The sequence below is a fragment of the Oxyura jamaicensis genome, chromosome 5 (assembly GCF_011077185.1).
Source record: "Oxyura jamaicensis isolate SHBP4307 breed ruddy duck chromosome 5, BPBGC_Ojam_1.0, whole genome shotgun sequence".
NCBI lineage: Eukaryota > Metazoa > Chordata > Aves > Anseriformes > Anatidae > Oxyura > Oxyura jamaicensis.
This window is the reverse complement of record NC_048897.1, coordinates 51,374,999-51,397,376: the sequence shown is the minus strand read 5'-3', so window position 1 is coordinate 51,397,376 and position 22,378 is coordinate 51,374,999. Positions and strand designations below refer to the sequence as shown.

General features: G+C 53.5%; 1 protein-coding gene across 5 annotated transcripts in view; it reads right to left on the bottom strand.

Annotated features, from left to right (window-relative positions):
* Window positions 1-7,283: 7,283 nt before the first annotated feature.
* FERMT2 (fermitin family member 2) overlaps window positions 7,284-22,378 on the bottom strand; it is a 46,035-nt gene continuing 30,940 nt past the window's right edge. For 2 of the 5 annotated variants that reach the window (XM_035327627.1, XM_035327631.1), the window contains 13 exons: window positions 19,997-20,029; window positions 19,306-19,531; window positions 19,054-19,156; window positions 18,741-18,848; window positions 17,778-17,912; window positions 15,863-15,912; window positions 14,359-14,483; window positions 13,172-13,278; window positions 12,664-12,885; window positions 10,733-10,753; window positions 10,067-10,191; window positions 9,730-9,871; window positions 7,284-8,657 (listed from right to left, as the gene is read on the bottom strand). In XM_035327627.1, coding sequence (XP_035183518.1) covers window positions 8,484-8,657; window positions 9,730-9,871; window positions 10,067-10,191; window positions 10,733-10,753; window positions 12,664-12,885; window positions 13,172-13,278; window positions 14,359-14,483; window positions 15,863-15,912; window positions 17,778-17,912; window positions 18,741-18,848; window positions 19,054-19,156; window positions 19,306-19,531; window positions 19,997-20,029 — 1,571 coding nt within the window. In that variant the 3' untranslated portion in view covers window positions 7,284-8,483. The remainder of the gene's footprint in view (window positions 8,658-9,729; window positions 9,872-10,066; window positions 10,192-10,732; window positions 10,754-12,663; window positions 12,886-13,171; window positions 13,279-14,358; window positions 14,484-15,862; window positions 15,913-17,777; window positions 17,913-18,740; window positions 18,849-19,053; window positions 19,157-19,305; window positions 19,532-19,996; window positions 20,030-22,378) is intronic. The other 3 variants (XM_035327628.1, XM_035327629.1, XM_035327630.1) reach the window with 3 other exon arrangements.

Here is a 22,378-nt window from a genome sequence, read left to right as displayed (position 1 = left end):
GGGGGGGGGGGGGGGGGGGGGGGGGGGGGGGGGGGGGGGCGGGAAGGCGCTGAGGGGAAGGGGGCGGCTCTGAGGGGAAGGGGCTGGGTTAGGGTCGCAGGGCGGCCCGCAGCACTTCAGGGGGGTTTGGGGGGTGGGTTTCTGCTCGCCTGGCAGGGTTTGGGAGTGTGGGAGGTGGGCGCTGAGGTGACTCTGGGGGGGGGCTTGAAGGAAGGTGTTAAAAAAGGGAGGTTGGAAAAAAGATGGAGAGCGGCTCCTGGCTCACGGAGATACGGACAGGATAAAGGGGAACGGCTTTAAACTAAAGGAGGGGAGGTTTCGATTAAGTGTTAGGAAGAAATTCTTCCCTCAGAGGGCAGCGAGGCACTGCAACAGGCTGCCCAGAGGAGCTGTGGGTGCCCCATCCCTGGCGGCGTTCAGGGCCAGGTTGGACGAGGCCGGGGGCAACCCGGTGCCTGCCTGCTTTCTCGTTACAGCCCGGTGGGTTCAGTCAGGCAGCCGCCTTTCCCTCCAAGATTTTTGGTATTTGTCGTGACTGACTTCAGGACTTCCCGATAGGGGCTGTGTAAAACCCAGGCCCGGGCCGCGTGAGGTCAGTAAGGATCCGTTCGGCGCTTATCGCAGCACGGCAGCAGGCCACGAGGCGGTTCCCGCAGTGCTGCCGGTTGCTCTGCACACATTTCCCCGTGTTTTCACTCGGGTCTGGCCTCCAGAGTGCCTCCGGGACGCTGCTGGTGACTTTGCAGGGCTCCCTCGGCTCAGGAGGGCCTCACGGTACCTGTGGATGGGTGCCTCAGGTGAAAGCGCTGCACGAAGGTTTCCCTTTCGCAGGAGGGTTTGCAGGCGGTAGCGGCTTTCATCGTGAAAGTGTTGACTGCTTTGGTCATTTTTTATTTTTCTTTTTTTGCTCTGGGGGTTTGATTTTGGAGGAGGCCCTGTTACTTGAGCAGAACCTGCTGTCCAGCGCTGCGATGGGCTTGCTCAGCTTTCAGAGTCTGGTGGGGGCATAAATGAGTGATTTTTTTGCTTTCCCTTCCAATAAAGAAAATGTTAGAAGAGAGATCAACTCGAGATGCTGCTTTATAAATAGCTGAGGTCAAGGCGTGTACGTTGCACGGGGCGGGAGGTTTGCCGAGCAAAATAATTACACAACGTGCTCCCGAGACATGATTTTCATTTTCCATGTTTCTTCCCCCTGATATTTCGCCCTCAGAATGAATCACTCGGTTACTGCGGAAACAATCAGCACTATTTGCTTCTTACTTCTTCGGCCCCAGTGACCAGATGACACACGCCGACCTCCCTGGGCTCGGGCACACCCGAAGTCTGGGGACGACGCGAGCCTGGGGGCTGCGCGTGAATCACCGTGAGTGTGAACCTCCTGCTGCAAGCACCACCTGGGCGTGAGCTTCCCCCCCCCCTTTTCCATTTCCTTTTGTCTGAGGGAGAAGCGGGGCTGGAAAGGTCCCATCCATGCGAAGAAACGAACAGCTTACCCCACTTCCACGTGCAAAAAGAAACCGAGAATCACGGCCTTGCTGGTTAAAACAGCGCCGCTGTGAGCGTGGACGAGTTCCACGGAGGGAAAAATGACAGAAGGGGGTTTAGCTTCGCTCCCCCCGCGATGTTCACTGGTGGGAAGATTTACAGGTGTGAGGGAGGTTTTGCCTTTCACCCAAGTCACTGCGACAAATCCTGGCTTACACTAAATAAAATTGCGCCCTACCAGCGCTGTGGGAACGACCACATGGGGTCAGGCCAGCTCTCCCCAGCGGGGCTCGGCGCAGATGGCCGGGACCTGCCCAGGAACAGAGATTTTGGACAAGCCTTAGCCAGAAACATCCTCCCAGTTTCCGGCGATCAGCAGCGCAGGGACATCCTGACCCAGGAGCTTCATCCGGCCGTGGTATTTAATAGCCGCTCTCCTCCATGCGTGCGTCTCAGCTCCTGACCTCCGGAGCTCCCAGAGCGCCGCAGCGTAACGGCGCTGAATGGGGAAAAAAGCCTCCAGTTTGTTTAAAACTCCACTTTTATTAGCCCCGGAGACCGGTCCTGTCCTATTTACGGCCACAGGTACCGACTTCAGCTTGGCTTGAGGACAGAAATCCAGGATTTTTGTAGCAGCCTGGGCCTGAAACAGAGCAGGGAAATGATCTGGATGGAAAAACCTCCCCGGGGGAAGGGGAATTTGCCGGGCTGCCGGTGGAGGGGGGGAACAGACCCTCTCCAGCTGGGTTTACAAGCAGTGTGTGAAGAAACCTACCCCGATGGAAGCAGAGGGGTTTTAACCAAACCTCAGCTCCTCTGAAAGCCTCTTCCATTCCAGCAAGGTTTTAGGGGAACGTTTTAGCTGCTGACACACGGGGATTAAGGTTTGTTCCTCACACCCTCCCAGGGCCCCTAACCCCCCCCGGCAGACCCAGTGCCAGCCCCGCGGGCAGGGCAGACAGATGCCAGCTGGTTTTCAGCGCCCCCCTCTCCCCGTGCAGCGAGCTTGAAGCCCCTTTCTCTGATTTCAGCCGCGTCGGAAGGAGACGGCGGTGCTCTTCCAGGCTTTCTGGAGAGTGAGTGAGTGTCTGGGTCAGGGCTCAGCTGCTTTGTGAACACCCCCGAGGGTCCACGCACAAAACAAGCCTCGTGTCTTAGCTCGGTGGAAGGCGAGTGGCCTCGGACGAGCTCCTACTTCTCCTGGACACATCTGTAAGCCCCACGGTGGCTTTCCAAAGGTCAAGTGATTCAGGTCAGTGAGGATCCACAGCAGCCAGCGGATAAATCTCCGCGGTACCGCCAAAGCCAAGATTTTGGTTGCAAAAAGCTGAAATAAAGAGTTTCCACGTTTCCACTCGTGTCACACGCTCGCTCATCCCCGCCGGTTCCACCGCGGCGGATTTTGGTTCGGAGCAAAAGAAAAGAGCAAAGCGATATCCCCTGGCTGCTCCGCGCCTGCCGGCGCTGGAACAGGGCGATTACAAGGCAAGGAAATGGCAAATTGGTGACCGCAAGACGGTCGGAGAGCCGGGAAGGGAGCCATGCACTTGCTTGATGTAAATGTCTGAGTCCGAAACACGCCCTGCGCTCCGAGGAGAGAAAGCGCGCTCCCCTTTCCTTCTGCCGTATGACACAATGCAGCAAGAACGAGTAAATCCTCGCCACAAGCAAATTGTTTACGTTCTGTTTTGGAAACACGCTCAGGGCTCCGTCTACCTAGGGACGGGGCCGCTCTGGTTCTTTTTACCCTCTCACAGATCAGCTTAAATCCAGCCACGGCTAAATCCTGAGCGCTGGAAGTGATGGCTGCAGGAGGGCTGCCCAAAACAGCTCCGGGCGCCCGGGTTTCACGAAGGACCTGGCGCCTTTAACGCCAGAGGAAAGCGAGATGCTGCCGCGTCCCCCCAGCTGTCACCCACGGGTGGGTAGCAATAAACGAAAACCTGCTAGGACCTCGTAAAGTCGTAGGGGAAAGCTGGCAGCCCTCCCCAAAAGCTCTGCCGCGATCCAGATGGCCGCCTGCAGCCTGGGAAATGGTATTTCTTCGGGGCTTGCGATAACGTTAGCGCGGTTAGGGAAGGAGGAGAGCATCTGGAACACGTCTACCTCGCTGGAAATAATTATCCGACCTGGAGCCAAGAAGCCAAGTGTCATTTAGCAGCGGGGGGAAAGGGAAGTGTCGGGGAGCGCAGGTGCGTGGCACCTCCTGCCCCGGCCGTCGCTGTCGGAGGGAAGCCGAGGGCGGCTCTTGCAGCCCCAGCCTGCCCTCTGCAGAGGCTGCTAGGAGCCTCAGATCGGCTCCGTCAGCTTTTCTCCTGCCTCCTGACCACGGCTCAGGAGCACGTTTTTATTTATTTAGCGCAGAAGCTCCCCACCTGAGCCTACCAGCATCGCCCCTCTTTACTTCCCAGACATCCCAGCTCAGCCCCGGGGCTGGAGCCGGGGTTTGGGTCGGACTCGTGGCATCAGGCACGGATCCGGCCCCAAGCTGGGAAATGGGGAACGCTGCCCAGACGGTGCTGCTGTTCCCAAGGAGCCTGGAGATGTCCAGACCCCGTGGTTGAGTGCTCACCTTCCCACCCGCCGCAGGCAGGGCACGCTCCAGGACGGCTCTCCCCGGCCCTCCTGCACGAAATAAGCACGCCGTGGCTTTGAAAAGCCAATTTATTTGGGTGGGTTAGGGAAGAAATTAGAGTTTTCCCCCTCGTCCCTTCTACCAAACGTAACCTGTCGGAGCCAAGGTGGCATTTGTCTAGCGACTGGGCCATCCCACCCCCCGTCCCACCAGCTGAGGGATTAGGAAGACCCAACCTGTACTTCCTGAGGGTTTTACGTGTAAGACCGTGGTTGAATTCAAAGGCTGACATGTTCCCAGCGATGTCCCTGGGTGCGCTCAGCACGGCCAGGCTGAGCCGGGGCAGGGGGCTCCGTCCCACCGCGGGCGGAGGAGAGCAGTGCGGCTCGGCAGGCTCGCTCTCTGTTTATCCAGCGCGGTGGAAACGCTTTTATCTTCCGCCCGGGCTGCGCTGTGCGAGCGATGATAAGGGGCCGGGTGGTTAAACAGAAGCCGGACCCGCTGCTCCTCGGCTCCGCGGCTTTGCGAGGCTGCAGAGAACAAACCAACGGCGGCCGATGCCCGTGCCCAGAGCTGATGGGCACGGGATGGGTCGGGGCTGTGCCTGGCACGTGGGGCGGCCTGGGGTGGCCGGGAGGAAGAAATGCCCCTCCATCCCTCCATCCTTCCATCCTTTTACCCACACCCGGCTGTATTCACATCCTCCATCCCTCCCCTTCCATGCTGTGGGTCAGCTGGGTGCAACCGGGGACGAGAATTTCCCCAATTTTCCCCCCAAAGAAGCCCCCTCCGAGTGCATGGCGATGCTGCCTGGCTCCAAACCAGCCCCAGATCTCTCTGGGTCAGTCCTGGGCGAGATGCGAGGCACATCCCGGCTCGTATTCTCTCTGACAAACCTCAGAAGGATCCGCTTCCCATGGACTAATGACTTTAATGAATTTAATGAAGCCCCTGGTGGGCAGGAAGGCCGGGACGTGCTGGGGGACGGAGGTCGCTCAGACCCAAAGGGCAGCGATAACGCGGGGCCGAACAATGCGACGCTTCTGCCCTTGGTCCTGCTTTCCGAGGTCCTCCCCCTTCCTCTTACCTTGTGGCGCGGCGGGAGGGGAGGCAGGAAATCCTGCAGGGCTATTTTGGAGCTCGGGATTAATTCGCGGAGGGGCCGGGATTGACCTGGCCACCGAGGGCTGGCGGCTCGTGGGATGTCCCAGCTGGCGCCGGGCTCCGGGGGATCGGGGCCAGGCTCGGGGTGGCGGAGATCTGCAGGGCTGGGGGGCTGCTTAGACCTATGAAAAAATACATCCGCACATATTTTGTTAATTCTGCAGAGAATCCAAATATTAAAATCACTTTCTGGACCCCGCCAGCCATGTCCCTGCTCCCAGGGCCCCCCCAGGGTCCGTCCCCTCGGTGCTGTTGAGGATCTCCCACCCGCCCCCCTCCCCGCCGTCACTTCCCCTCGGTCCCCGGCGTGTTCCCGTCCTCTCCTCCTGTTTATGGGAAGGGGAAAAACGTCTGGGAGAGAAAAGAGCCTCAGCCCTGCGGCGGGGCCGTTTGCCATCGAGTCTGGTGGAAGCAGAAGGTGCTGGGCTCGGGGCAAATGCGCCCCAAAACCCAGAGCAAATGCACCCCGAAAGCCAAGCACCTCATTCATCTCACAGCCCCCGTCCCCCAAAGCAAATCCCGCATTTGCTGAAGCCGCTTTCGCTCTCTGACAGGTTCCCACGTATCGGAGTCGCTTTAAAATTCGGGGTTGGCGTTTCCAAGCCCGTTGGGTTTGGGACACGTTTTGCTGCCTCTGTGTCAAGCTAAAAAGAAAACAACCCTGAAGTGGAAGCTCTGCAGCTTTTTGCATGGGTCAGATACACTGCAGAGCCAACCGCTGGGTGGGTGCGAGGGCTTTGGGGTGAATTGGGTGGGTTTTTGTTTTAAATTCTTCCTAAAGAGGCGTTTCCATCGGCATTTCCCCAGCGGGAGCCGTGAGCAGCAGACGGGGAGCTCAGGAGAGGGTGAGGAGCAGCTTCCAGGGGGCTCCTGCTTTCAGGCCTTTCAAGGGGATGCCACTGGAAACAGGAGCAGCAGCGAGCCCGGACCCCATTACGCTGGCGCTTACTGGAAAAGATGTAAGCAGGGAGACACCTTTTATTTATTTTTAATGCCTACTCATAGATCTTTTCTCTCTTCAGTGCCTCGCTGCTGCAAATAAAAGCGTGCGGCGCTTTTACAGTGCTTAAAGCAATCGGATGAAATAAAGGCATGGGTCTGCAGGAAGGCTTGGAGCTGCGTGAGCATGGGCACGGCTCAGGGCAGCCCGAGTTGAGGGGGGGGCAGGAGGGGATGCAGGAGGGGGGCTTAACAAGCTGTATGGTCTTTGTACCAGCCAAGGAAGGAGCCTGGATGTGGTGCTGGGCACCCTGCTTGGGGGGTTGGGGGGGCCCTGCTGGGGCTGGGGCTGGGCCAGAGTCACCCAGAGGTGACTCAGAACACCCCAAACCCAGCACATCCTCCTCAGCTGGTTCCCTTTGACTCAGCATCACCCCCCCGCAGCGATGTTTGATGCCTACAGGAGCGCAAGCTGGCCCTGGCCCTCCTTGTCGCTGCCCACCTCTGCTGCCCGTCCTGGTCTCGAGCATCGCCCCTGCAGACTTCGAGGTAAACCACAGCTCAGTTACTCCCCCGCCCCGCTCCCGCAGCTCATTTTAAGTTGCAGATTTTCATCCTCGGGGAAGGGAGAGGCGGCCTCGAAAACCCAGGCCCCTTCAGCCTCCCCCATCCCCGGGGGCAGGAGAGCGACCTCGGCCTTCCCACGCCCCAGCGCCGACCTCCCGCAGCCTCCGCACCGTTTCCTGCGGCCTCCGCGCCCTCTGCCTCCCCCAGCTGCACGGGGGGACATGGGGACGGACATGGGGATGGACACCCCTTCCCCTGCCTCTCCTCCCCTGGATCGTGCCCTTCCCAAAGGGTCCTGCCCCTCTCTCGGGGTGTTTTAGGGTGGCCCCGACGCTGCTGCACAGCCTGGTGGTTCCTCAGTCACCCCTGGCACATCCCCTAAATCACCCCCAGTCACATCCCCGACATCACCCCCCGGTCACATCCCCCCCTGGTCACATCCTCAGCCTCCAAACTGGTGGCAGGAGGAGCCCCAGGGGAGGCAGAAGGGGCTTTGGGGGGGGGGGGGGGGGGGGCGCAGCACGACCACAGGACCCAGCGACGGCAGCGGTTAAATAAAAGATTTGACTTTTATTTAAAATAAAATGCATTTGTACATAGTCTTGGAACCGCAGACTACGGGAACGCAACACTGGTTATTCCTGGCATGAGGAGGAGCAGGCGACAGCAGGGGCCCGGCGCTGAGGGTCTCCAGGCCCAGCTCCGAGGGCGTACTTAACTTAGGTAAAAACTGGGCTGAAACTGGTGGGTTTGTTGGTTTTTTGTTTGTTTTCCTCCCTCCCCCCCCCAGGTTACTCCCCTTACCCCTTACAGGCATACTACAGTTAATGCTGATACAACGGAGCTATGCGATATTCTAGCTGGCTTGTGAGAGTAGTTAAAAAAAAAAAAAAACAAAAAACAAACTGTACAATTTTATAAAATTTGTGTTTTTACATTAGTTACACAAAATCTATACTTCATAGACCTTTACTTCATATCGTAATGAAAAAGTTTGCATATCGTAGGCAGAACAGTGGCTATGCTGGTGAATACTAAAAGTGTCATAATACAATACGGTGTAAAAATAAAAAAAAAAAGAAGACAATATAAATGATTATCAAAAGGAAAGTTAACAAATAAACCGAGCTATAACAGACTAACAGGAGGTCATCTGCAAGGCCACACGCGGCTATCTCCGAAATAAGGTCAGGCACCCGCAGCAGTCCTGGTGCACGTAGTGTGAAAGGAGAGATCGGAATTCTGCTCGTGGGTAGGAAAACTTCCCAACAGGTCAAATTTACAAAAATAAAAAACGAAACCAGAAACAAGAACACACACAAAAAAAAAAAAAAGAAGAAGAAGAAAGAAAGAAATGAAACACTCATGCATTAAACATGATAAATAGACTTCATATAGTTAAAGCCCCGGATGGCTTTTCAAGAAGATGGCTTAGAGTTCTCGTAGGAATTTGGCTATTTAAGGTCAGTCAGATCTGATCCCGATCTGCCGGCACGTTCGGTATCTAAAGGGGGCAGGCAGCATCACCCGGCCCAGGCACGGTCTCGTTATAGCGAATTAACAGAAGTGCTCATTAGTGCACACAGATTAACTGGTCTGGTAATGCAAAAATTGCCATGATTAAAAAAAAAAAAAAAAAAAGATACATTTCAAGCTTACTTTATTAAGCAGCATATTTCAAATAACAGCTTTTTAAAGTTAAATATTAATACGGCCACGGGGTCTCCTCTCGGCGTACAGTACATGGGCCTCACACCCAGCCGCTGGTCAGTTTGTAGAACATCTCCTCGTCTAAGCTCTCGTTCTGGTCCTTCGCTCGCGTCGACAAGAAGATGTAGCCGCCGATGAACTCGTGCACCACCTTGCAATCCACCTCCGTGCAGATGAAGGACACCCGGACGTCATCTGCAAACTCCACCGTCACCTAGGGCAGGGAACCACCGGGTGAGCGGCACCGCGCGCAGCCCCGCCGCTTCCCCTCCCCATGAACCGTTCGTGCTGCCCGAGAGAAACCCAGCTACTTAAACTGTGCTGCAACCACTATCGCTAGAATTTTGGGGAGAGAAAAGCCACTTTCTGGGAAGCAGCAAGCCTCCTTTGCCTCAGAGACCGTTACAGAGCGTGTCCGTGCCTCTCGGCGCTGAGCCTGTGCGTGCGCACCCTGTGCTTTACGAGAAGCCGAGGCTGGACACGGGACTGTTAATAAGGGCTGGGATTTGTTTCCTGGTTCCCCTGCGAGTGTATTCTGGATTTATACGCTGTAGAAATGTTTTACGGGGTTGGGGAGCTCGTTTCAGAGTGACTGCCCAGCCTGCCCAGCCCGATGCCCAGGGATTTTTCGTCCCCCCGGACACCAACAGCTCTGCGGGGGCAACGCCGGGGTTTTCCTGCCAGAAAAAGAAGGTTTGGGCAATTCGGATACAGGGGCTTGCAAGCTGGGTCCAAACAAAGACCGCGAGCCTGAATAATTCTGCCAGCAGCTCTCAACGCGCCCCGAAGCACGCAGGGACACACTGGAAGCCTTCGTCGGGTGCTGTGCTGGGGAAGAGCACAGAGTTTGTGCACCCAAACGTAGCGGCTGGGAAAAAAAACACTATTTTGGAGCTCAGCGAAGTGCCTGCTCTTGCTTTGCATTAGTTACAGGAAAGTCTGAGCTGAGCTGCAAGTAGATGCGTTTTAATATGGATAAAGGCTCAACGCATCGCTGTTACTGGTTAGGGTCACGCCTGAGCCTCGGTCCTGAAGTCTGATTCTGTTTCTCTGCCCTTGCGTGGGTGTTCGGAGAGACCCGACCAAAACTGCTGCGCGTTAAGCGTGTAACCGGCTTAGTTAAAGGCTGAATTCTTTCCTCGTTTTTAAGGGTCACACTTGGCTCCGCCAGCAGCTCAGGCAAGCTCCGATGGATCCCCAGAGGGTGGAGGTGGGGAGAAACCGCTCTATGTGAGCAGGCTCACACATCTGGGCACGGAGCACCTCTTGGGATCTGCCCCTCTTACCATTTTGATCTCCCAGTTCACGTTCCACTGCTTCATGTTGCTGAATCGCCACGTTTTGACGGCGTCGCCCGTGCTGGCGTCCATCCGTATGAGCCGGTTGTAGGCGATGCCGATCAGCTCCTCCTTCTTGCCCCCCTGGAACCTGCGGCACGGCGAGGGATTAAGTAACCGCGAGCTAACGCGGAGCTCAAGGTGCTAAATCCAGCAACCCGGTTAACTTGTAAAACATAAATCGATGTGATTAACCCCGACACCGTCGATGTGATCAACGCTTTTGATTTCGCTCCGCGCGTTAGTTCTCGGCCCGCGCCCTGCTCTGCCCAGCACGCCCACTGACCTCGCGATGAAGTGCGTGATGCCAAATTCGGGCAGCGATTGCCACGCTTGGATGAACCGCATCTTCGCCTCGATGAGGCTCATCTGGGCGACGTTCTGGTGGGCCTCCAGGATGCGGGCCGTGATCTGGGTGCGGTGAGACAACGGCGGCGTTAGGCACGGGGCTGGTGAGCGGCACCTCCGGCACCCCACTCGCCACGGCCGCGCCGACGGGCACAGCTCGGCCGGCGCTGGGAACGGTGCAGGTCACTTAGACGTGACGGTGCAGATAAATGACAATTTCCACCCCGAGGACGTATTTCGGCTATTACTTGCTCCAAGAGCGGGACCACGGCTGATGGAGCTGCTTTTGCTTAGCATCTCCAGACACGGAAAGCAACCAGAGCTCTGACCTGTCTGAAGGCAGAGAGCGCTCCGACTCCTTTCGTTTAAGACGCAGGATGTGAGCAAGCGGCAGGGCAGATTGCTGGTGTAGGGTTTCTACTTTCGCAGCATAAATCACTGGGGACCATTACAACAAACAAACGGGGCTCGAGTTTCTCAGGGAGGATGGGTTTTGTTAGTTTTGTTTTTCTTTTTTTTTTTCATTGCTGCTCTCACAACCAAAGGGGGTTCTAGACTAATTTTAAGTTTTTTTTAACTTAATTTTATTGTTGCTGTCACTTACCAAGTCTCTTACATAGCCTGGCTGTAGATGGCAAGGCGAAAAAAAAAAAAAAAAAAAAAAAAAAAAAAAGGAGGCAGAAAGAAAAAAAAGCGATCAGAAATATGGCAACAAAGCAAAGAAAAAGAGCAAATTATCTGCAAACCAAAGTTCAAGCCAAAATAATAAAAAAAACAAACAAACCATGCACAATTTCGTAGGCAGAAAAGCAGCCAAGGTGAACGCAAGCGCGGAGAGGGGACAAGGGAGCAGATTCGCCCCTCGTGTGTGCCGGCTGGTTGGCTTCTCGTGGAAGTGGTTTTCATTGGAGAATTCCTGCTCGCCCACTCCTCTCCCAGCCTCTGTGCAAACTCAACTTTTATTTATTTGCATGGAAAAGGCCTTGAGCTCATTAGCTGCTTTTATTTGAGATATGCAGAGAAACGATGGGGATGCTGCTGGGGTAAGAAGAGGCTGCGGGACGCCACCAGCAGAGCCAGGCGCTGCCTGGGGACAAGGCAGGGACATCAGACCCCAGCCAATTCCCAGCTCGTGCAGCTGAGAGCCCTGAATGCAAATGGTTTTTCTCTTTTTCTTTCTTTCTTTCTTTTTTTTTTTTCTTGCTTTTAGGATTTGGCACTCCTCAAACCCAACCTGCCAAGCCTACGCTGCTGCAGCGGCACGTGGAGAAAAAGAACCCCCTGAGCAGGCTTGGGGCTGCTGCGTCTTAAAATCATCTCGCGAGGCCCCTTGCCAACTCCCCTTTTGCACGTCCTCCTCCTCCCCTGTGCCGGGGCACGGGGGGGACCCTCACAGCCAAATTCCTTGCATTCCCTCCTCCGTCCGTCCTTCCTTCTGTCTGTCCCTCCCTGCCACTCCCAGCCTCTGAGGCTGCAAACTCTGCCCCTGGCCACAGTCGGCTGATGCCCACGGGGTGCTGAGCCAGGCGAGGGCTCCTGCTCGTCCCCGTGGTTCGACAGGGGTTACGTCCACAGCGAGGATACCTGCACGGCAAGCAAGTTCTGCGGGCTAATATTTTTCCAGGTGCCTCCATTTTACTGAGTTCCAGCCTAGAAGGTATTATATATGGTAAAAGTGGGTATTTATGCAGCCTCTCCTCCATCCAAGTGGATATAAAGGCTTATTCAGAAGAATAATAGGGGCTATATAAAATATAACTCCACTGCCAGGAAATCATCGTGCTGTGCCAATAAAAAGTTATATTTTTTCCTGCTTCTCTGAGTTGGAGCCTTCTTCTTGGTTTTGAGAGGTCGGATACAGCTCAGGCTGCGGAGCTGCAGCCGAACCGTTAAGTCACCGAAAGGCCACGGAGCAAAGCCTTCCTTATTTCTGCTGCTGAACTGAAATATAATGTCTTTCAGAATGCCATGCATTTATTTCTACCCCAAAACAGTTCAGCTCTGTCATGCACGGACCGAATGTAGTGTGGAGTTCAAGCGCAAGTCACAGCAATTTAAAATGAAGCAACGTTTCAAAGACTGGCATTCTGAAGTAGTGGAAAAGCGAGGAGAGAAAAATGCAAACCACGTTACAGCCAAGTCTGTACAAAGCACTGCAAGCAACTGCAACTCTGCTCATCCTGAGGCTTTCCGCACCCGCTCTGTGCAAACCTCTGATCCCAGCACCGGGATCTGGCCTCGCTGCTGGACCTGACTTTGCTGCTGCACCCTCCTGCGGCGCAGTGCGCGGGGTGAACACAGCTCCGAGAGGAAGCAACGCCGATTGCTTCCCCACTGCCCAGGCTGCTTGCGTGCACGTCACCTATCAGCGTAAGGACGGTGGCGGGTGCCGTTCCCTGCTGCCGGGTCCGCAGACTTCAGTGGGCGCTCGTTTTAGTAACCGTGTGCATCCAACCCAAAGGCAGTGTCAAAACGCGCCGCGTTAACCGCCGGCTCCTGCCCAAGCGAGGCTGCGGCGAGGCGGCCGGCACCTACCTGCTTGTTCTTGTACTTCTTCAGGTAGCGAGGCGACACCAGGCACTCGGGGTTGATGTCGGTCGTGATCTGCTCCGGGATCAGCTGCGGGTCCGGGTTGAGGTGCTGCATCTTCAGGAAGGAGAGGATGTTCTGCACCTCCATGCTGTACGAGCTGTCCGCCATCGTCTTGCCCTTGGAGGCGAGGCGGCAGGCGGCCATCCAGCTGGCGTACTGCCGCTCCTGCAGCCCAAACGAGACCCGGGCACCATCAGCAGGGGAAGCTGGCACCGTCCCCCGCCTGCCAGAACACCCAGGGTCCTTTTTGGGGAGCCCGGTGCACAGCCACGGACGGACAGAACCCCGCCGCGGCACAGATGGACGGACAAAACCAAGCGGCACTCCCGATTCAGGCTGCTCACATCAGCACCGAATACTTCCGCATGCAAACGTGCTCTGTGGTTTTTGTTTGTTTTAATTAGCAGCAGCTAAACGGCCCACGCCACGCGGGGCGAGCCAGCGGACTTACGTTGTCGCAGCGAAGCCAGATTTCGTTCATTCCCTCCGCCACGGGGATCAGGAGTTTGATGTTGAACTTCTGACCGGAGATGTTCACGTCGGGGGTGACTTCACATCCTGCAACGAGGGAGCCGACGTTCAACGTGTGTGTGAAGACGTACGTTTCAGCAAGGAGGGGGGGGAAAAAAAGGGGAAGAAAAGGCAAAGCACTCCAGCTGAACGCTGGCAAATGGCTTCTCAGGTCTTGCAGCGCATCTCCCATGGGAAAAATGCTCCATGTCGCAGGGACAAAACCCCTGACAGAGAGCCCCTTTACCTAGTGGAGGGAAAAAAGAGGGAAACAAGCAAGATCTGGCCTTGTGAATGGATCCGAACGCCTGCAAACACCACGTGATCCCCAAATTGTCATGAAAGTGCAGGAAGAGGTGGCTAGCTGGATCCTGAGCCCTCTGTCACTATTTTGGCCGGGTGCATCGCTGCTATCTTTAGTGGCAAGCGTGAGCATCCCCCAAGAGTGAGCTCCCGTAAATGTCCTGCAGGCTGGGCGTCTCAGGGCTGCAGCCTGAAGTCATTTGGTATCACAAAATTTGTCTCTGTGGTAAAAAAAAAAAAAATAACCTTTCTGAAGTTTGGTCGCTCTTAGAGGAGGGATGTTTGACTTGACCTAAGGGCAGGCAGCCAGAGGAATGTGAAACCTGGTGTGCACGGCTTGCGGGGAGCACCTGAGCGAGGCTGCCCACAAACAGAGCCAGGGAGAGGAGGAAAAAAATATTCCAGGAGCAGAGGGAGAGCACGGTCTGCTCTCTGCAGCTCGGGGTGCGCTCAGGCCCATTCTTTGCTGGTGGAGTTGGTTCAGCAGCGTTGAATAGCTGTGACGAAAAGGAAACCGGGACACCGTCTCCTTGGGCTCACAGAAAAAGCTCCTTTGGCTCTGCAGCCAAAAAATGGGTTGGTCAGAGTGGGGAATGCCCAACAGCCGTGCTACTGAGGAGGTGGTGGCACTTTCTGACGGGGCCATGGACCGCACGCTTGCTAGATATCTAAGTTTCTATCATGCCATCAAACCCTTCTTTCCTTCACACGTATTTATCGTGCCCTAGGATGGCAAGCCAGGAACACAAACAAGTGGAAAACGAATATGCAGCAGCGGCAGACGATTACCGGAATACCTTGCAAGCGTGCGTGTGCTGCTCTTACCTCTCAAGTTCATCTGGTGGGCGGGTGTCCCGTTGGCTTCCTCTTTGCTCTTGTAGCAGGAGATGGAGGTATCTTTGAAGGTGCACCAGTATGGCTTGTAACCTTTCAGTGTCAGCTTCTTGGGCCTGCCAGACAGGTTGACGGACATTACTGTGCGAATCCGCGGCTCGCCAGGCTGTGGGGTTGGCTCAAGGGACAGCTCAGCTCCTAGGCCAGCTGCTGCACTGGGAAACTCGTGTCGCCCGTGAAAAGCTGGTGCCAGCAGCCTGGGGGATGTGCCCACCCCCAGGAAAGCCCCTGCCAGGTTGCTGCACCACCACAATCTGTCCCTAGAGTCCCTGCAGCACCTCCAGGGACATGTGGGGACGTATACACACGACACATGCATATAATAGGGGAATATACTGCAGCTCCTCCCTGATGAAGCACGGCAAGAGGCACATCCAAAAGAGATTTCATTCCCGCTCCCTGTCCCCAAGCGGCAGCAGCAATCGGGCTGCAAAGCGGCCACTTGCCATGAGGCAGAGGCAGAAGTTAGGCTGGCCAAATGAGCAGGCAGCAGAGGCGAGATGCCCAGCTCCCAGACTGCCCACCGGTGCCTTTCTGGTGTCTTTTGGACTCAAATTTGGACTTTTTTGGACTCAACTTGCAGTTCTCAGGGTTTGAAGTTTGCACCAAACAGGAGGAGGGAACCAGCATCTTCTTGCGGATCCATCTCTTTTTCCTGACCACTGGTGCTCCAGTTTGCGAGCAATTAGCAATTTGAGTTGTGCCTGATTTTACTGGCAAATAAGCACATCAAAGGAAACAAGGAGGTTTTTGTCTGATGGTTTGCTTTAAGGGGAAAAACCCACCCAGCCTGAAGCATGGCGCAGGCTCCAGCCCTGAAACTTTGCCCCAGTTGGAGCAGACACAAGCCTGGAGAGCGGGACCGGCCTCATTACCACGCGTCCGCAGAGGGAGAAAAGTGCATTTCAGCACGCAAGTAGCGGCTTCTGGCTCCAGAACCACACGATTATGAAATAAAGGCTTGTTAGGGAGCTATTTCGCTGCCACCGCTTTTCTTTCTGTACCTATCCCGTGAAATCTCATCGGGTTTATTCACCGTCTCCAGACCGTTCACCGTCACCTGTGCTGCAGCATCCAGCTGACAGCAAAATGAACAAAGCCCATAAATCCTGAGGGTACCTCCTGGGGTGGCTGCCCTGGGTTTGCTATTTAAGAAGTGATCGGCTTCGGGATCGAATGGGTTGCTTGGGGACGGTGCGGAACACCCAGTGACTGTGCCAAGCGCCGGACGAAGAAGTAAAAGGTTTTATTAGCGAGGCTGCCCAGATGCTGTGAGCTGCGGTGAAACAGCTCAGTGGTTTTGCATGCACCATAACACAGCGGTGTGCGGTGAAATCTCAACTCAGGAGGGGGAAGAAACGGGCATTAGGCGTCAGGACCATTCATTATTCATTGCTCCGACGTCTCCCAAGCACCTCTTCCCATCAGTACTTACTTGAACACTTTAATGTAGTCGGCGAGCTCCGGGATGGAAGTGATGTCACCCTGAAAACGAAAACGATCCCCTTCAGTCACCTGCCCCAGCAGAGCCCAGGTAGGTGGGGACCCCAGGGGGGCGAAGCACACAGAGAAAATCTACTGCACAAGTGCTTTTTGGAAACCAGAGGACAATCTTTTCTATTTTTTAAGCAAGTCCTGCTGCCTGTGCCCTGCGGAGCCAGTTCCCAGCCAGGTCACTGACTGTCACACTGGCTCGTGCTTGCACAGGGATTTTTCTCTTCCTTTAAGATTTCCTTCTGCTCCGAACAAAAGAAAAAGATGCTGCTTTGCACCGCCCTGGAGGGCTGTGGAAGGGTTTTCTGAGAGTCTAGGAAGGCATTCCCCCCCCCCGGCCCCCCCCCCAGCTTTCTCACATATTGAGTTTCTCTTGGTGTACCTCTGTATTTTGGATGAGGAGAATACCGAGGGTGGCATTTTCAATTCCCACGAGCTCCAACTACAGGGTTTTCGAATGACAAAGAAAGCAAACAGCGCTACAGCAGCTTCCAGCAGCAAGACAGTTTACTTTCTGTCTGCAATGAGCAATGCTGTTTATAGATACCATGGGGAAAAAAATGCAGAATCTAAACAAACAATCCACTAATTGCCCATTATCCGTATTCAATTACTCGAATGCCTCTGGAAATGGCTACTGTTAGCAACCGGTACAGAAAGGGACGGATATTTTTTGATGAATCATTGTCTTCTTCACTCCTGTTTGGCAGGGACTGCTCCTTAGTGCTGCACTTCAAAATCTGCTTTGCAAGGAAATTATAAAAGATATCTTGGCTGTAACAACTGGTCCCTATTTCTGTTGCATCTAAGCGATGCTGCTCTCCCCGGGGGAACACTAGAATGAGCAGCAGCGGTTAACATCGCAAATATCTGCAGGCTAGGTGTGGACGTTAACTTCGAAAGACCCTTAAGACCACTTAAAAAATTACATGAACTGTAAAAATTTCAGGGTTTTTAGGGTTTGGAAGGATAGGAATTTGAAGGAGACTCAAAGATGGCACAAATGTACAAAAGTGCTGGAGAAGCCAGGCTGTGCCGACAAAGCTGGGCCCTTTTCTGCAAATTAATTTTCATGCCTTGCAACTTTGAAGGTGGGAAGCCAGCGTTAACACAGTGTCTCAGAAAGAAAGGAGCCCTCCGAAATACAGACACAGCCCACTCCAGGCTAAAATCCAGTCTAATAAAAACAGGGTTGCAAAAGCACAAGCTATTTCTGAAAATCATGGCAGCTGTTTCAGATGCTGTAAAACTTTGTCGTGAACTAGGAAACAGTGGAAGAGAAACCTCAGTGTGAGGAATTCAGTAACTGGGACAGCTACGAGAAACCAAATGAATTTTATTTGAGTTTTCCTTTATTTGAGTGGGAGGGTGGCTTGGTGCAGGGGGCTCAGTGAGATCCTGGCTCCTCCAGAAATTCTCCATCACAGTTTGGACTTCCAGTCTTGGTAGGAATAAAATGTTAATGCTCTCGATTCCTGTGTCAATGCCAATTAAATTAACAGCAAACACCCCAAAAAGAGACAGCTTAAATGTAGCCTTGGGTTCAACATGCTCAAAGAGCTTTTACCAGCTCCATGTTGGCCCCACACTGGACATGGCCTGGAGTCCCCTGCCACCAAAACCACCTAGCTGTATTTCAAAAAATACTGGTTTTATGAAAAATATCTCTGTGTTCTGCATTGCTCCACCATGCTCAATATTTTTTCAACAAGAGCAGAAATAGAAAAAAAAAAAAAAAAGGAGAGGAAGAAAATAAAACTGGTTGGATGCATGGAAAAAAAGCATTCCTGCTTGCTGAGAGGCGAGGAGGGGGCATGCAAGGCCCCGCGCCCCCCCCCCCCCCCCCCAGCCCTTACCAGAATCGTTGATGTTTTGCCACCTTCCAAAGTAATTTCGAGGTCGGAGAGCGCAGCATCCACCTCATCCACCTCCTTGTCGCTGTTGTTCAGGTGGTTTTCCGACGACATGATGGACAGCTTGTTGATGTGGTACTGGAAGGGAAGGCACAGCCCCGTGAACAAAGGTGCTCCTACGACCTGGAAACCTTGGGCTGGCCATGGCAAAAAAACCTTTTGCTTTAATGGCACAGCCCATGTTTGTGACAGGGTGATGGTTTAGCTGACACAATGTGCGGGTGCGCTCACGCACACATACTTTACATCCTCTTGCACTGCAGCTGTTTTTACCACGGAAAACCAAAAAGTCTGCAAAATCGCACTCTAAGGACCGTGCACAACCCCCTCTGGACTGCTCAGAGAGTTAAACAGAACCTTCACATTTCTGTTCTCACTATTTTCTTCCTGGGAGTGGCCCTAAGAGCAGACTCTTGCTCCTGTTGGGGATGTTTTTGCATCCTACTGCAACGAGGAGCGCCAGACCACACATAGTAAATGGCCTGCCATCCATCCCACAGAAGTCAATAGCAGGTGTAGTATTTATGCCAAATAACACCAAGTATTTCATAAAACAGATAAATAAATAGTTCTGGGAAACCCACAGATTATCACCAGCTGTTCGGGGGGCAGCGTGCCAGGAACGCACAGTTCAGTAACCTACTGTCCTCACTGGGGTTTTTCAGAAAGGGTAAAACTAAAAGTTAAGGCAGACATAAACATGTTTGGTAAAAGAGGGCTAAGTTCTTCTTCATGAGAAGTAATAAGCAGAAAACATTTAAATTGCCCAGTGAGCTCTAGTGAGTGTTAGGAGACAGGAAACGAGCACGAGAAGCCCAACCTCCCACCGACGCATCAGCGGAGAAGTCTGCAGAGCCCCCAGATCCACATCACCCAAACCCACAAGTGTCTGGGGCCATCTCCTACCTGCAGCGCTGCGAACATCATCATCTCCTCCTCCGTGCACTCGATCTCCTCCAGCAGAATGGCCCACTTGGACTGCTCGTACAGCTGGTTGATCCTGATGGCGTCGTACTGCGCACAGCGAGAAACGGTGCGGCCGTGAACCACGTGCTGCATCTCCCACGCTCCCAGCACAAGCAAAGACCATCCAATTAACCTCTTTCAATGCTCACATCGACCCAGCATGGGAAAGCCTCACTGCCACCCACCAAAGCATCCCTTTCAGCAACTCGAGCGACGCCTGAGCAAGGTGCAAGTGAAATGAATAACTCTGTACCTTTGGATTCAGGTCAAAAAAGCTGTAGTACTTGAACCGGAGCAGCAAAGCCTCGTTTTCTTTCACCTCTTGCTCCATGAGAGATCGGGACGAATCCAGCCATCTGTAAATTGTCAACAAGGAATAACACACACGAAGAGCTCCGGCGAACTCGCAACGACGCTTTCAAGAATGCAATTTAAAACCACATATGTCTATTTTTTTTTTAAGGAAAAAAAAAAAAGAGAGAAGAAAAACAAATCCTGAACTCACCCTTGGTTGATTTTGGCTTTATCGAGAAGCGCCTGTGGCTTGTACATTTTTGCGAGGGACTCTGGGGAGGTGACGGGCTGGCTGACGGCCAGGATGCCCGGGTTGCCCTCCGACAAGGCGCTGTCACCGAACCAGGCGGACGTGGGTGACAGGGGGCTGCCGTCGTGAGCGTCGTAGGTTGGCGTCATGGTTTTGCTGTACAGTCCTGGGCTCGAATATATGTTTCCTACCAGCGAGAGGAAGAAACGCCGGGAGTTAGCTTGCGGCCAAGCCCTGCTCCGCACAAAGCCAGTTCAGACACAAAAACGAAGCCAGCGGATGAGAAACCTTCCCTTTTTCTTTTACCATTTTTTTTTTCCGCAGTAGGAAAACACTGCGCTGCTTGTTTTCCCATGACAAGCTGTCCCAATCTCTCACTCTCTCTCTCTCAGCTCTTCTCCAAGAGCACAACTGATGGAAAAGCCATTCCAGGCTGAATCCATGGGAAAACCCTCAGGTCTCCCAGGCCGCCAGGCTCGGGAGCTGGCGCCTGCCCCTGAGCTGGGACACGAGCGGCCCCCCACTTACCGGCATTACCTGTCGCTTAAAGATTTTGGAAGTCAAAGGTTTTAGAGGAGCAGGAAAATAAACTAAGGGCACGGCCAGAGAGACCAGAGGCAGAGCACAAAAGTCCTAAGGAGGTGGAGCTCACCTTTGACGGGGCCGATGTAAAGAATATCGGTGCCTATGGAGAGGGAAAGAAAGGAGGGAAGTGAGAAGGCGAGAGAAAGTCACCGGGAGGGCTGGGAAGGAGCGAGGCTGAAAATACAAATGTTTGCAAGAGGTCTGAACAGCACACGTGAGGTTTAACCACCCGAACCCCAGTGCAGAGCCGGCCTCTGGCTGAGACTCCCCTAGTTAAAGCGATTTCGCTTAAAATCAGGGAGGCGTTTCAGGTGAGTTTGCAAAATTGTCTTTCTTGCCAAATGGTTTCGAGCGGGACACTCAAGATGTGGATTTTCTGAGCTTCCTGCAAGCAACGCATCAAACTGCTGCGATCGGTCACAGGTTAACGGTTGGACTTGATGCTCTTGAAGGTCTTTTCCAACCGAGGTGATTCTGTGGCTTTGGCAATTGCCACTTCTCAACACACACCCGAAACTGCCATGTTTTCACCCTGATTTACCGCCGGGGAGGCTCCTCCAGCGATGCAGCCGCAAGATGCGTGCTCTCCCGCTGCTGCCCCATTGCACGCCCTCAGTAGCCAACAAACTGTAAACCTGTTTTGTTTTCCCGACACGTGAAACGCTTGCAAAGCTGCCCAGAAGCTCGCCCGTCTCTTTGCACACAACTTTCATCAAAAGCACTATTTTTCTGAGCATTTGCAGCAGTGCCAGCTGACTCGGCAGGCAAAGTAACCCAAGTGACTCCACGCTCTTTTGCTCATGTTACAAGAACTGGCCAGGCGGGGAAACGTGGCATTTTGTGGACAGAAAAGCTTGCTGAGATGGCCTATTTGATATTAATGTGCTGAGTGAGTGGTGCCAGTTGGTGCAGGACTGGTCACGAGGCATGCATTAATCCTAGGTGAAGTTTTACAGCTTGTACAGGGGAAAAAAAAAATCACTTTTAAAATTACAAATTACAAAGAGAAGAAATCTGACCTAACCTGGCATCACATATCCCGTAATAGCTGATAGCTAACGAGTCCCTGCTTATCTCGTGGGAGCATTGATTTTTATGCTAGGAGTATAAAATCCAAATTTGGAAAGTAATGGAGATTCAACAAAGGTATCCTCATGTCAGTGATTCCACTGCGTATAAAAATCAGGCAACGAGCTCAGCATCGCTTGCTGCGAGTAAATCTGCGCACCGCTGTTTAGGAGAGCCAACACTTGGCTCTTTGGGAAGGGATCGTGTCCTTTTGAAATCACGTTTCCCATTCCAGCTTGCTCAGATGTGTGATACAATGCGCCCAAAGTATACCTTGGAAGAGCACTAGCTCCTTGCATGTGCAAGAAATTACAGAAAGACGAGCCACAAGACCGCTTTGAATCCATCCTATCGGGAAGATGTGCAACCCCCCAGCTCTTCCATGCGTGGTTCTGCATTTTGGAAACCCAGCTCCAGATAGCTTCATCTGTCTGTCTCCTCACGACGAAATATCTTCCCCGTCTCCAGCTGTTCTGAAGTACATTAAAAAACTTCAGAGAATATTAAAAAAGTATTCCAAGCACTTTGTAACACTGCAGGATTCGAGCGTTTTCCCACAATATTTAGGGCTGAACTGAATTAAGAGGGGTACATCTGGGGCCAGCAACCCGATCCGATCTGGAATCGAGCTACATGATACGACATCTGGAAGATACCACAATCGACGTCAGCGAGCCAACTTCACACCGTTTTGAGGGGATTTTACACAGAACGGGCCTTGACACTTCAGGCTTGTCAGCAGTGTACCAATGACAGCCAATGTCTTGGAAGGAAACTAGAATAATTTAGAAATGTGATTGTAAACTGTCTGATAGGATGGAAAACGTAAGGGAAAGCTGGAAGGCGCCATCAAACAAGAAAAACTCTGGGATGCTTTTAATGCTGCTGCTGGGTTTGCTGGCACCCTGGTCGGGATTCATGTTCTGACCAAAAGCCTGGGGACTGGGAAGCAGCATGGGAACCTGCCTCTGGGACAGAGCTGAAAACTGGGGCAGAAATTATGGCAGGATGGGGCTATTTCCCTTTGAGCTTCACACTTCCAAGGAGAAGGCAGTGGCTTCTCCTAGCCTCCATCCGTCGACACATGCATTGTGCCAGGCTCAAGTGGACAGGGCTGAACATGGAGCAAGGAAAGGAAAACCCACTTCTTGCCCCAAAACGGGCAGATGTTCACATGGACATCCACGCATGTGCAAGCCCTGCTCCCTTCTGTTCGAGTCTCTGCTCCAGAGCACAGAGGAGCCAAGCCTCCCCGTGGATGTTCTCCACATCACCTTCCGAGAAGGTCACTGAAGTCGTTCAGAAACGACTGAAACATTTCAGAAGTTTTCCTTCAAAAATTTGCCTGTGGCAGGCAATGTCATGGAAAGTTTCAGCTTAA